Source organism: Ambystoma mexicanum, chromosome 2q (assembly GCF_040938575.1).
Source record: "Ambystoma mexicanum isolate Mex_15411 chromosome 2q, UKY_AmexF1_1, whole genome shotgun sequence".
Lineage (NCBI taxonomy): Eukaryota > Metazoa > Chordata > Amphibia > Caudata > Ambystomatidae > Ambystoma > Ambystoma mexicanum.
The window spans coordinates 1,428,565,930-1,428,578,570 of NC_090924.1; the positions used below are offsets into that span (position 1 = coordinate 1,428,565,930).

Genomic DNA, 12,641 nt, shown 5'->3' on the forward strand with positions numbered 1-12,641 from the left:
TCCTTGGCCCAGTCTGAAAATCCCACAAGACACCAGGCTGTGGACACAGGAAATGGTAACAACCCTGCTTTACCTTCTTGATACAAGCATCGTTAACCACTACCCCCAACATTTCATTCTCGTCCATGTGTGTCATTTAGATAGTCAAATTTTATTTTAAATTAACTCTAGTGACCACATGCACGCGATGCAGAAGTGTTTAAGAATGGTCTCCAGTCCGACCACCACATGAAACTGTGCGTACGAAAAAGGTCACAACCTTCTCCTATCCCTGCCTAAACAGTGTGAGTACTATGTGGCCTCTCTTCTGTTTTTATCCTCAAGCAGTCTCTCTGTTCTAGGATTGTTAGGAAAACAAAGTGTTGGAAACCTACAGAAAATATTGATACCCACATGTATCTCTCTTCTGCCTCCCTCCCATTTCCAAACAAAAGGTTCCTCTGCCCTGAGGAAGGCTGAACATTGATGGCGTGAATTTTGGCAAAGCCGAAACGTGTTTCCAGTGCGCATCCACAAACGTTTGGACCTCATCCGAATAGTATCCATCTCTGGAGCACTGTAAACCCAACTGGACTGATAGCCATACACGTTGGCAGCTTGGCAGATCAATAAGCATGATTATACATGCCGCTAGTGGCAGTGTGGTAGATCAATAGGTATGATCATACATTGCGCATGCCGCCTAGTCTAGAATAAGCATTTACATTCTTTAAAAATACCAGGCTAATACAAGAAATAGTATCCTGTTATCTCTTCAATAGTAGTAATGCCTCCACTATTTAAAATCATACAAGTCTGTTTCATGATTGTCAACATGTATTTATTCGGCATTTTTTTTGCAATTTAACTGTTCCTATATCCTATTTCTGAAGGTTTTCCCCTCTTACTGTTTTCATTCACTCCTATTCCTCCATTTAGAATTGGTTTAGTATATATATGTGGGTTTACCCAAAAATGTCCTTGTGTACAAAACCAGATTGCTTTTGATGTAAGAATTTATATCCTTTTCTTTTTTTGATGGATTGTATTAATAAATGTTGATTCAACTGTAGCTCAAACTACGATTGTTCTATATGTGGATCCTTCTCTTGTGAGTTTATCAGTAAAGTTCCGGAAGCAGCAAGTTAGCAACTAACAAAGGAGACCTAAACATGGACTCATGAATGGGACACAAGCAGTGGCTTGGGTCAGAGGTAAGAGGGGGCCGCCCTGGACACCTATGTGCACTCCAAGGCACTGGAGAGTCTTCTTGGAATAAGGTAATCAATACCTTTTTCCACACAGTACCTTTGGTGTGAAGACAGTTTTTGTGTTGGCTCCTCCGTGATGTTGCAGCTCCGGACCCGACCCCTGGATTCCTTGGTCTGGTGACGAAAGGCAGGACAATGGACGGAGTATCTCAGCAGCAGTCTCTGTAGTACGACTTCCAGCAACTTTTTTGGTTTACTCTGCAGTTTTGGCACGTTTTCGGCAGCACTAACAAAGGACAGGGATCGCCCGGTCAATCTTCGCTTCCTGCAGTCCCACACTCTTGACGGGGTCTGGGTGAGTTGAAGCTGATCGCTGGAGTGTCCTTATGGGAACAGCAAAGAGTTGGACTGATTCGAACTTTCCATGATGATGCACTTTAAATGGGCAGGAGGTCTCCCATTATTAGGGTTCTGCAGCTCTGGAAGCTTATAGCATCTTAAGAGATGGCTGGTTTCAAATGTTATCGTTGGGCTGGTTGTTCCCGCCTGCCAAAGGGAAGGAGTCATCCTCTTCGGAACTCCTCTGTCGCACAGAAAACAGGGACAGGAATGGTCGCTTTACGGTCTTGAAAAGGGTCTGCAGGAGTCTCTGGTAGTCCTCTTTTACGGTTACTTGGGTTTCCTGTGGTCGACTTGCTTTACACTCCAGATGCCTCATCTTTTATACAGCTTCAGCACAAGCTCCTCTAATCTCCCTCAGCATTTTACAGAAAAGGTTGTTTGGCTGTCCGATCAGAAAAGCCAGTGCCCTGTGGGAGCTGGACCTATTCAGGCACACTGGCAGACAAAGAATGGGGGAGTGAGGGGGGGAGGGTAGTGGTGGAAGACTCCCCCCACTTCCTACCTGCACAGACACTCTGGAGCCTTGGTGAGGATACCTACTGGTACCCCAAAGGCAAAACGCACACAGATTTCCCCCCCCACCCTCTCCCAGAATGGTCGAAGAAGGGCTACGTTAGTAATGGCGAAAAAAGATGGGAGGGCCCCAAGTTGGTCCTCGGGTGCCCCTACTGTGCACTACCAAGGTTATGGACATAGACGGAGATATAAAAAAAGAAAATACAGTTTGTAGAACACGTCCACTGCCACCAGGTGAATGTCTATGTGACTAAAAAGTCAAAGGAGAAGCGAGAAGGGGGGATACCAAGTATTCCTTTGGCACTCCACATGGTGGGTGGGGCAATCTCTCGTAGTATAGAGTTTTGGGAGAGACACCAAATCTCTCTATCCAACTCAAAGGATATAGAAAAAGAATCTTAAAGGAAGACACTAAAGGTCCCATGCAACACTGCCAATGAGGAGCTGTGTACCGCAGTAGTAAAACGCATGCCTTGAAGAGCCATGGAGCAGACATACTCCATAGTACAGGGAGATTATAAAGAATAGAGTTCCAAAAGACATAGCACACAAGAATGAATGAGTGGAAAAAAGCTCCACTCATTTAAGATTGAAAGAAAAAGGTCCAGAAGTCCAGCAAAATGTGTTGGGGCGGAGGGGGTCTCCCAAGGAGAAGGGATTTCCCTAACAAGGGTACAAAGCATCGATGCGGTAGACTCAATGCCCCTAGAGGTCTTCCATCTCGGAGTCGATGTCATCGTCGCTATATATAGCACACAGTGCCATTTAGCTTCAGTCCTGTTTTTACTCATGCAGAATGACCAGCTTCAGTTAATCCTGGACAGTACTAGACTCTGAAAGAGCGTAAAGTGTAATGCCTGGAAATTCTACAGTGGGGTGGGTTGGGAGGGGCAATGAGGAATACATAGGAGGAACATCCAGTCGAAAGAAGGTTACCAGGGGTAACCAACTTGTTCTTCTAATGATTGTTTACCCGCACGTATTCCTATAGACCCCCAAAGCAGTGTTAGGTTTTGGAGGAGGGAGTACTAATTTCCAGTTTTAAATTCTCATTTTGGATCAAGTAGAATACCGCTTTCCCAAATCCTCCTTCCTGGCTAGAGCATGAGTCCAGAGAGTAATGCTTTGTGAAAGTGTATGGTAGACCAAGTGGCTTTTATAGGCACCCCTCTTTGGAGAGCAGAAGATGTTGCCATGCCCCCTGTGGAGTGGGCTCTTAAGCCTTCAGGGGGGATCTTTCTTAGCCAATCTGTAGCATTCAGAAATGGCAAGAACTATCCATCTGCATAACGTTTATATAGTAACTGTAAGTCCCATTATGTGGCCAGTATGGCCAATGAAACTGTCATGCTGATGTATCTTCGTCATCCGAGAAATGCAAAAGGCTCAAAGCTCTTCTTGGATCGAACCTATGTAGCCTTTCCTCTTCCTCGTTTGGGTGTGGTGGCGGATAGAAAGTTGGAAGCACAATTTTCTGGGCTAAACGGCAACTAACAGAAAGAATGGTTTTAAATGTAAGCAGTCTAACAAACATTAATGAAGTGGCTCGAAAGGAGCACACATCAGGTATTTCTAATACCAGATTAAGATCCCAAATTGGGACTTAAAAAGGTGTAGGAGGGAACACATTTGTGAGCCTCCTAAACTGTACAATGAATGACATTTTAAAATAAGATACCTCCTCTAAGGTGCACTTGAAGATTGAAAGCGTTGCCAAGTATCACTTAATGGTTCCAACCTGGAGCCCCAGAATCGCCAAATGCACCCAAAAAGAGAACACCATTCCCTATACCAGCTGCAGAATTTGTTCCAAACGTAGCGCTATAGGGATTTTGTTGCTGGCCTTCTGGCAGAAAGCAAACTCTCCATTACGTTGTCCGGGAGGTCCCAATCCTTATATCCCAACCCCTCAGAAACCATGAGTGAAGATCGAGTGTCTTGACCTCGGGATGGAGAACACGACCCTCCTTTCGCAAGAGAAGGTCCTCTCTTTGCGGAAGACGCATTGGCGGGCAGATGTACATGTCCAGAAGGTCCGGGTACCAAGTCCTCCCGGCTCAATCCAGAGCAATCAGGATCATGGATTTTCCAAACTTTCTCAACCTGGTCACGTGAGGCACGACAGTGACTGGAGAAAACGTGTACAGGAGTGCAAACTCTCTCCTAGAGGCCCTCTTGGGGGAACGGACATAGAGCAGTACAGTTTGCACTTCCGGTTGACACTGGTCGCGAACAGATTCACTTGCAGGGTTCCCCAAAGGGGGAAGCTCTTTTGAAGGACTTCTGAGCTAGTTCTCACTTATGGGAGACTGCTCTGCCTGCTCAGTGCGTCCGCCGCAGTGTTCACTCTGGCAAGGTGAGCTGCCGATAGGGAGATTCCTTCTTGAATTGCTTAGAACCAGAGCTGCATTGCCTTTCTGCACAGTGGCAGTGAACCTACATCTCCTCTCTTGTTGAGGAAGTACACGGCCACTGTTCCTGGTCATGATCAGGACATTCTTTCCTTGTACAGAGGGCAGAAAGGCTTTCAACACTAGTCCGATAGCCCTCGGCTCCAAAAGATTGATGTGTAGTTTGGACACTGATGGAGACAAACAACTGCCGATTGTCAGATCGTTGCCGTGAGTGAGGCGTCCGTCACTACGGATCTCTCTGGCCATAGTTACCAAAAGGGGTCCTCCATTCAGAATGTTCTCGCAGGCCCACTACAGGAGATCCTGTGCGACTCTGCGCAGAACCTGAAGTAGGTCTGACATATTGCCCGAGAATTGTGACCACTGTGTCCTGAGAGCCCATTGGAAGGATCTCATTCTCAGGTGAGCCTCAGACACCAGGTAAATGTAGGATGCCATGAGACCGAGCAATCTCAAAAAAGTCGAAAGGCCGGAAGACGCTGGGCAATTTGGTGACCATCTGCAGAAGGTGTGGAGCCTTCACCTCGGGTGATGGATTGGCAGATGAAAGTAAGCATCCTTAAGGTCCTATGACACCATCTAATCTTGGAGCTGGAGGGCCTGAGGAATCGAGAAAGTGTGACCAACTTGAACTTGTCCTTCTTGAGGAACTTGTTCAAGCATCTCAAGGCCAAGATGGGTCTGAATTCTTCTTGGGGATTAGAAAATAGGGAGTGTACCACCCCATTTCCCCTCCGTTACAGGTAGTGGTTCTATAGGACCTTTCTTTAGCAGGCTCAACATTTATTGCACAAGAAACTGGTCTGGAACCTTGAAAGAGTGGCTCCCTGGTGAATGGTCCCGAGAGCTTTTTAGAAAGGGGAGGCAGTAACCTTGGGCTACTGTTTCCAATGCCCAGATTGGATGTCTCATAGCTGCCCCTACAGTCTGAAATGGATATTCCCCAATACTGCTGAAATCTCACGATTAATCCGCTTCCCATGTCAGCTACTTATAACAATTGGTGATTAGCATCTCTAGTCTTCGGAAGGAGCCGTATTGCTCAACCAACCCGCACAGACGCTTCCCCTCTTAGATGGCCTCAGATTGCCCCAGGGCATATCCACTATGTCACGTATGCCTTCATGACATCAATCTGTCCTTTACACAGCGTGTACCCAGAGAAATCTAAAGCCAAGGAGACCCATCTTGGTCACATGTGCAAGTGTGCAATCACCCCTAGTGCACCCCAGAGTCCCTTGGCCCACATACGAAGGCTGCATCCATCTCCTTGAGAAAACAAGCACACAAAATAAAAAAGGTACACATCGCTACTTGCCAGACAATCCCACTGTCCATTCTTGGAGAAAGTGTCATGGGCAATTCTGTCCAAACGATTCAGGCGCCAAAAGACGCAGCCAAATCAACCAAAGCCCCAGGTGGCAAGCGACAGCCAGTTCCGCCAAACCAATGAAGCGGAAAATCTACATTGATCAGTCACAGGAGATATTCGCAGGTAAATCTCCAAGGAACACGGAGGGCATAAGTAACTTCCAAGCTGAATTCAAGATGCCCCTGCAACCAGGGGAACCCGATTATGTAGTAACAATTTACAAGGTGAGTCCATAGGAGAGTCCCGCGACGAAAATTCCCACGGCAAAAGAATGGTATACCAAATAAAGACCAACCTACAGAAATTATGCTAAATGTTTACACCTTAATGCAAAGACTGTAGCGAAGTAGGTGTGGGAATCTGGGCGTTTATATAGGTCATAAGATTAAAACATTTCCTTGGGGTCTGCCAACCTCAGCAGTGTACCAAGAGTTCGGCATGGGCTTCCTAGAGGAGGAATTAATGGTGGAGACCCTGACATTATGGCTAGTAGTGTGGTTAAACAAGAGGGCAACTTTAACCCATCAACTATAGACTGACTTCGGAAAGGGACATCATGGTAATTCCATAGTTAAAACTTTATATGGGCACAGATACAATAAATGTGGTGACGATCTTTACTCACCCTAGCATTGTAAGAAGTTCAGGCAAACTATGTGTGATGAAACCAAATGGGGTCATCACTCCTTCCCCAGCTGTGACCACTCCCCATGTGGCCAGGGGACAGCAGCTGCTAGCTGATCCAAACTCTGGTGGCAGCAATATGAGGGATCACCACACGGGGAGGAAATCCTCAAGGGAACGACGCGACATGGGACGAGACGCGGTATCTCTTTTTAGGGATACCTCCTCCATTCCCCATATCTTAATGGCACATTGTCTTAACTCTCTTCATGCACCCATGGGAGCTAATAAGAATACCTTCCCATGCTCTGTATGTGAGGGGTCAGAAATGTGAGGCAGACAACTTTGTGAAGGTTTTTCCAAAGATGCCAGGTCATTAAACTCAAATGGGTTTATTAAACGCGTCCCTATCCCTACCCCAACTAGGATTTCCCTACTTAATCAACAACAAAAAGATTCCATCCCACACTCATAAAACAAACTAAAAGGTAATGCATAGAAATTCAGACATAACGAAATTAACAGTTTTCTTCAAGACCCGGTAACGGTTCCTCCTTGTAATCTGGGCGAGTTCCCCTTCCCCAAATCCATTCGGGATTTCAATCAACAATTAAAAAGAATAAGGAAATCTGGGATTGTAACAAAGTTCAAATAAAGTTCCTCTTCTGCAAGTAAGTCTCCCACTTGGGTTCAACAATGTTCAGTAAGTCTTGCCTCTTCACTGGTGGTAGAGAGTTCTACACAACTACTTCTTAGCAACAAAAAGATATTTCCACAGGGCATTAATGTCAACAGAAATACTATCAGGATGATTCTGAAACAGTTCACAAAGTCCGATCAGCAGCAATGTTAATTTGTCAAGTTAATTCCACAACAATTAATCATGAGCTTGACACTTAAAACACTTTTAAACATACAACAGTACTTCATTGACTTTCACCTTGTACACTCACCTAACAGGCCTATATTACAAAGTCCATTGCCCCGATGTTTTGTCTTGCCAAGACAAAATGAAGCTATTAACACTACAAGTACTGCGGCACAGTTCTTCGTACAACTTACAAGTCTTTGACTTTCCAACACCACGGTTTTCACTACTACTTCTGGGCAAACAAGAGACCCATTGGTGCCGTTTGTTCTAAACTTTTGATTGCCACATGCAACGCAGGTGATGCTCCTCTCCTCCTGAACACCGTCAGAAGAGCAGCCACTCTTGTTTTAACCAAGTGCTGATAATGGTTGTCCCACTCCTGCTCTTCTTTGGCTTAGGTAATGCTTATTCAGGTCAGTTCTCCCTATTGCCCCTTTCCCCCTATGACAATAGGGTCTATGAACAACTTGCTGTTTAATTGCCCTCTTTTGACTTTGGAAATGTTGGTTCTCGCTTCGTTATCACCCTCTTGGCTCTGGTGATGGTGCTTTACATTGGTTTTTAGTAATGGTGCCCTTGAATGTTGTTGGCAGTTTTTCGGACCTTCAAACACACAAGGTCGGCCACTTTCTCTCCTTTGAATCAGCTTGGCATTCAAAATAATTATTGCTCTGCTTCACATCAGTTTGATACACCTAGTATTTCCGTTTCTGCCACTTAGTTCTTTTTTCATTGGCACGGTATTCAAAATGCATGTGCTCAGCCAGCGGGTGGTCACAGTACTCTAGTGAACTCACCAGGTTTGGCTTGCATGTCCCCTCGCTCCACTGGCATCAGGTTCTCTGCTTTGGGTGGCCTGGAAAACTTATTCGATAGCCTGGAAAGCTGCTCAGTTTGGTTTTCTTCCGCACTCGCAGATAAGAAAACGAGCGCTTCTTGCTCCAAAGGCGCTCAGGTGCTCGCCTACCACCCTAACAGAGCTTGCCTTGGGGAAAGCGTTCAGATTTCACGCTTCCTGCTGCGTGACCTCTGCAAACAAGGTCCCACATGAGGGGGGCCGATTATGTGTCAGTCTCCCTCAGGTGTGGGTCATTAACCTGAATGGTCTGCAACCTGCAGCTTAGGGCCTCTGCGTCCCGCTTCTTCATCCCAGTACTTTTGGCATTGTGGGACTTGAGGGCCCCAATATTCAAATCACTCCTTGACTGTTTCAACTTAACAATAAGCCATTAGGATAGTAGGATCTCTGAGAACATTAAAAGGGGGTTTCCCATTCTTCCTGACCTGACCACCCCAAACCCCCCCCTGCCTCCTCCCCCGTCCGTGATCCTCCTGCAGAACACCACCCCCAGGGTCAGTATCAGAGTCCGCCTTTCCCTGGCCAGATGAGACGGGTCCCAGGCCAGGTTTTCTGAGGGAATCATCTCAGTCACCAAGAACTGACTTCCCTTTCCATGAATATAAAAGTACTGTGACGAGAAAGCGGAGGGGAGTAATGAAACCGGATAAAGGCCAGAAGCACAATCTTCGCTCAAAAAAAAGAAATTACAATTACTAAGTATCGAAGTAAATAAGTAAATTGCACTGATCACTCCTGGTGAAGCACATTTTCATGCGTAAAAGCATGCATGCAAAGTCCTTGTGTTACACCAATGCAGAACAGGAATTTTCACAGGAACATACTGGTCCAAGGAGAGGTGCACATGAGAAAGCCAACACAATTGCACAAAAAACAATGGAAAAAAAAACAATAAAAAAAGACCTATATAAAAGTAATTTTCCCCAGTAGCGAATCATGGGGGGGCCGGGAGTCAGAAGCGGACTTATTGGCAGTTACTGCCCAAAATGCACGAATATTAAAATAACACAAACCAGCTTGCTTTCACAGTCTTCACACATGTCCCCCTCACTCCATTCCACAGCCTATATTCACAACAGGAACCCACATATGGCACTTACCAATATATTGACATGTGCCATTAGCAGCTGCCTGCAAAGACTGTCTCTGTAGATGTTCAGGACTACAAGCCCAACCCACCCACCCCCACCCCATCATCATCATCATCATCATCCCCAGACAGCATGGTCAATGGTGAAGGATCATGGGAGTCTTAGTCAAAAACAACTGTAAAGGCGCAGGTTGCAGGCTTCCGGACTGTGGGCAACCTACCCCAACACATATAGCCCTTTAGAAACTAAACCCTTCATACAAGGACGTTTTTACCCAAAGAAAAAGCATTTACAAAAAGCAGCAGGGCAGACGAAATACTCACATCATCCGTGATGCAGAGATATATGATACGGTCTTGACAGATGTAGTGAAAGAGATAACTGTGGAAAGAAAGACAGACAGTTCCCAGTTATGGATTCATCTAATGCTAGTCTTGCTTTTCCATGAAAATATCAACCGGGGTGAGGGTTATATGAAGAGGGGGATGGAGGTAGAGGGTCAAGTAAAACAGTTTGCTGAAGACACATCTGTAGTTCAGGTACAATGAGAAGACACACTTTAATCGTGATGGGAATTAACAGATACCTGCTAGAGTAGCAGAAATTCTACTAATTGCAAGGAAGGTACCCCCAGGGTTTTAGACTGGGCTTGATAAACGTCCGCTCTGCAGAGAAAAATGTAGTCGCTCTCCACTATCCGATACCAGACAATGTATGGACCATTTAGCCGTAACAAACTTGCTCTTCAAGATGGCCCAACAATTTAAAGTGAAATTATGCATGTGGGGTGCTTTCCTTTTTGCAATAGTAGGGTGGCTATGAAGGTGAGGCGGTAGCACTATATTCCTGATGCAGGCTATGTGCTGCAATCTTACTCCCCCCCCCCCCCCCCCCCCCGAGTTGTATGCACTTAATCCTGACGATATTGCAGGGTGCATTTCCCATTTCATATTAGAACTCAAAGACCTGACAATTTGCAAATATTGTGTTTTTAGGTTTTGGGTAATTTTGAAGTACAAATAGACTGCCAAGTGTTGTTCCAGTGCAAGTGTTGTTTTGTCATGACTCCTGCAGCATATCAGCATCTACATTTTATAGAAGAAACTTTTTAAATACTAGTTTTAAGGTCCGACTCTGTGCTGGCATCATGGCCAATAAAACACGAAGTTTAGAAAACCAAGTCAAACATTATGCTAGTGCTTTATGGCGAGATTTTAAAATCAGACTAGTGCCCTAGTCTTTATTGAAGCTCTAGACTGCAATGTTTTTTCCACCCATTGGAACCCACTAGATCAAGACATTACTTGGTTTTCAAAAATGTATTAGCAGAGTTTGATCATTACAATGTTCTTGATAAGCAAACAAACCCATTTGATTAGCAGTGTTGTACTCATATTTGTCACCACAAGGTATTTTACATTGTGGTGATGCAGGAAGGGACAAGAGGCAGGGTGTAAAAAGTCTCAGACATTAGGTGAAGAGTCACGTTTTGTAGGTCTTTTCTGAAGGCACAGTACCCAAGACATAAAAACACATCAATACAGCATCTTTCTGTACCGTTTATGATCCAAGCCTGCAAATTCTCAAATTCCCTAGACCTGCAGACTTAGTTTACCTACTCGACCTAAGAGAAATGAACTTGACCCATGGCAATGGATGACAAAAAAAAAATGTAAATGCCCTTTCTGTAAAATAGCACAGCACCACAAATCCACTTTGTTTGGCACACTGCTGCCACCCAGAGGCTAGCCATTAACAGTGAAACTTTTATTTGATATTTATTGCAATCGAAGCAAACGGCAAACGTTAAATAGGTTTCAAACATCCCCTGAAAACGGTACTCTCCCTTCATAAAATCTACTACACTATGCGAGTGGTCAAGTAGATTTTGCGAACCTTGTACGAGTGTGTGTAAAATGTGAAAGGTCATCTGCATGAATTGACCTACATATATACGAAAAAGGCTCTGTGTACAGTTTGTCCAGCTCACACACGCAGGTTCTAATATAGAACGCAATCATAGTCAGAGCAAAGCGGGCTCTGAAGTCCACCTACAGGTTATGGTATTGCAGTAGATCTGTAGATGTACAGACTGGATGAAACTGCTGATCACCACTTTGTGTAAACCTCTAGTTAGCTGTGTGTATGGATTAAGCAAGAGGAAAGAAAGTGAGACTAAGCAAAGTGGATGGTGGAGCAGGCAGATAATTGGGCAAACTAGGTGGAATATTGTAGTTTGCGTCCATCTCAATTTTAGGGTATCTGGTATAAATCAACAGGGTGAGAAGACAGAATGTCAAGGAGTGTGGATCAGCTCAGGGATGGAGAACCAGTCTATGCAACCAGCAAGTAACAGAACTGGCTTTGCCATTAAAAGCTTTTGCCTGTGTGCTCATGTACATTTTCAAAAAGTGTACACTCGTCAACGTGATTATCTTCCCCAACAAAATGAAATCTAGTTGGCACTATGAAATTTAGATACACTAACCTAAAGTTCACTGTAAAGTCTGGAGACAATGCAGTATTTTTTTTTACAGTAAAAATACTGTAATTATGCATTAAACAACAACTTACTTTTCGGGAATGACATTTCAGGGCTGTCTTTTAAAGAAAAGAAAGACAACACATACCGGTCTTTGATAGACAGGATATAGGCAGCTTAAGAAAAGTAACATCTGGTTTGCAATGATTTGAAAAAGAAAAAGAAAATCTTGCCTAGCACTCCCACACAGGCCTTTGGCACTGGAGATTAGTACTGCTGCACTTCTCCATTAGACCATCTGAACTTGCAGTGAACAGAGAAAAGTGTGTAGGGAGAAATTCAGGGCGTTAGGGAGAATTCTCATTTCTGTGCCAATTCCCTTCAACCTTAAGAGACTCCCAGCTCTTTTGCTGGAGACTTTTTAAAAAAAAAATTTAAGTTTTATTGATTTTTAAGAACATATGAATAGAAGAAAAACACTTACAACTTTCCTGGTATGGTCGTCAGGTTTCAGCAAATAAGTTTGTAAGCTTAAAGAAACAGGTCTATGTCGTTGCCGACTGTACCATTACAGTATCAACTTCCTTACCCTCTTCCCCAAGACAGGCATGTTACACAAAGGGCTCATTGACAGATGTATTTTTAGTTGTAAATGGGACACTGGTTAAGTGTTCATAGGTCAGTTTTATCTGCGACAGGCTCTTGTCTGGATAGTTTGGTGGGTAGCCTCTGGTCGGTTATCGAGTTTGTTGGCTAGGGGGTTCATAGTTGTTGGGGCGATGTCCCGGATTCAGGACGTACGGGGCTGCAAAGTCACACC

At 44.7% G+C, this 12,641-nt stretch overlaps 1 protein-coding gene across 2 annotated transcripts in view; it reads right to left on the reverse strand.

Moving 5' to 3' along the window:
- Nucleotides 1-12,641, reverse strand: part of VAMP7 (vesicle associated membrane protein 7) — a 208,680-nt gene that overhangs the window by 103,097 nt on the left and 92,942 nt on the right. For both annotated transcript variants that reach the window (XM_069648954.1, XM_069648955.1), the window contains exon 3: nucleotides 9,663-9,720. In XM_069648954.1, coding sequence (XP_069505055.1) covers nucleotides 9,663-9,720 — 58 coding nt within the window. The remainder of the gene's footprint in view (nucleotides 1-9,662; nucleotides 9,721-12,641) is intronic.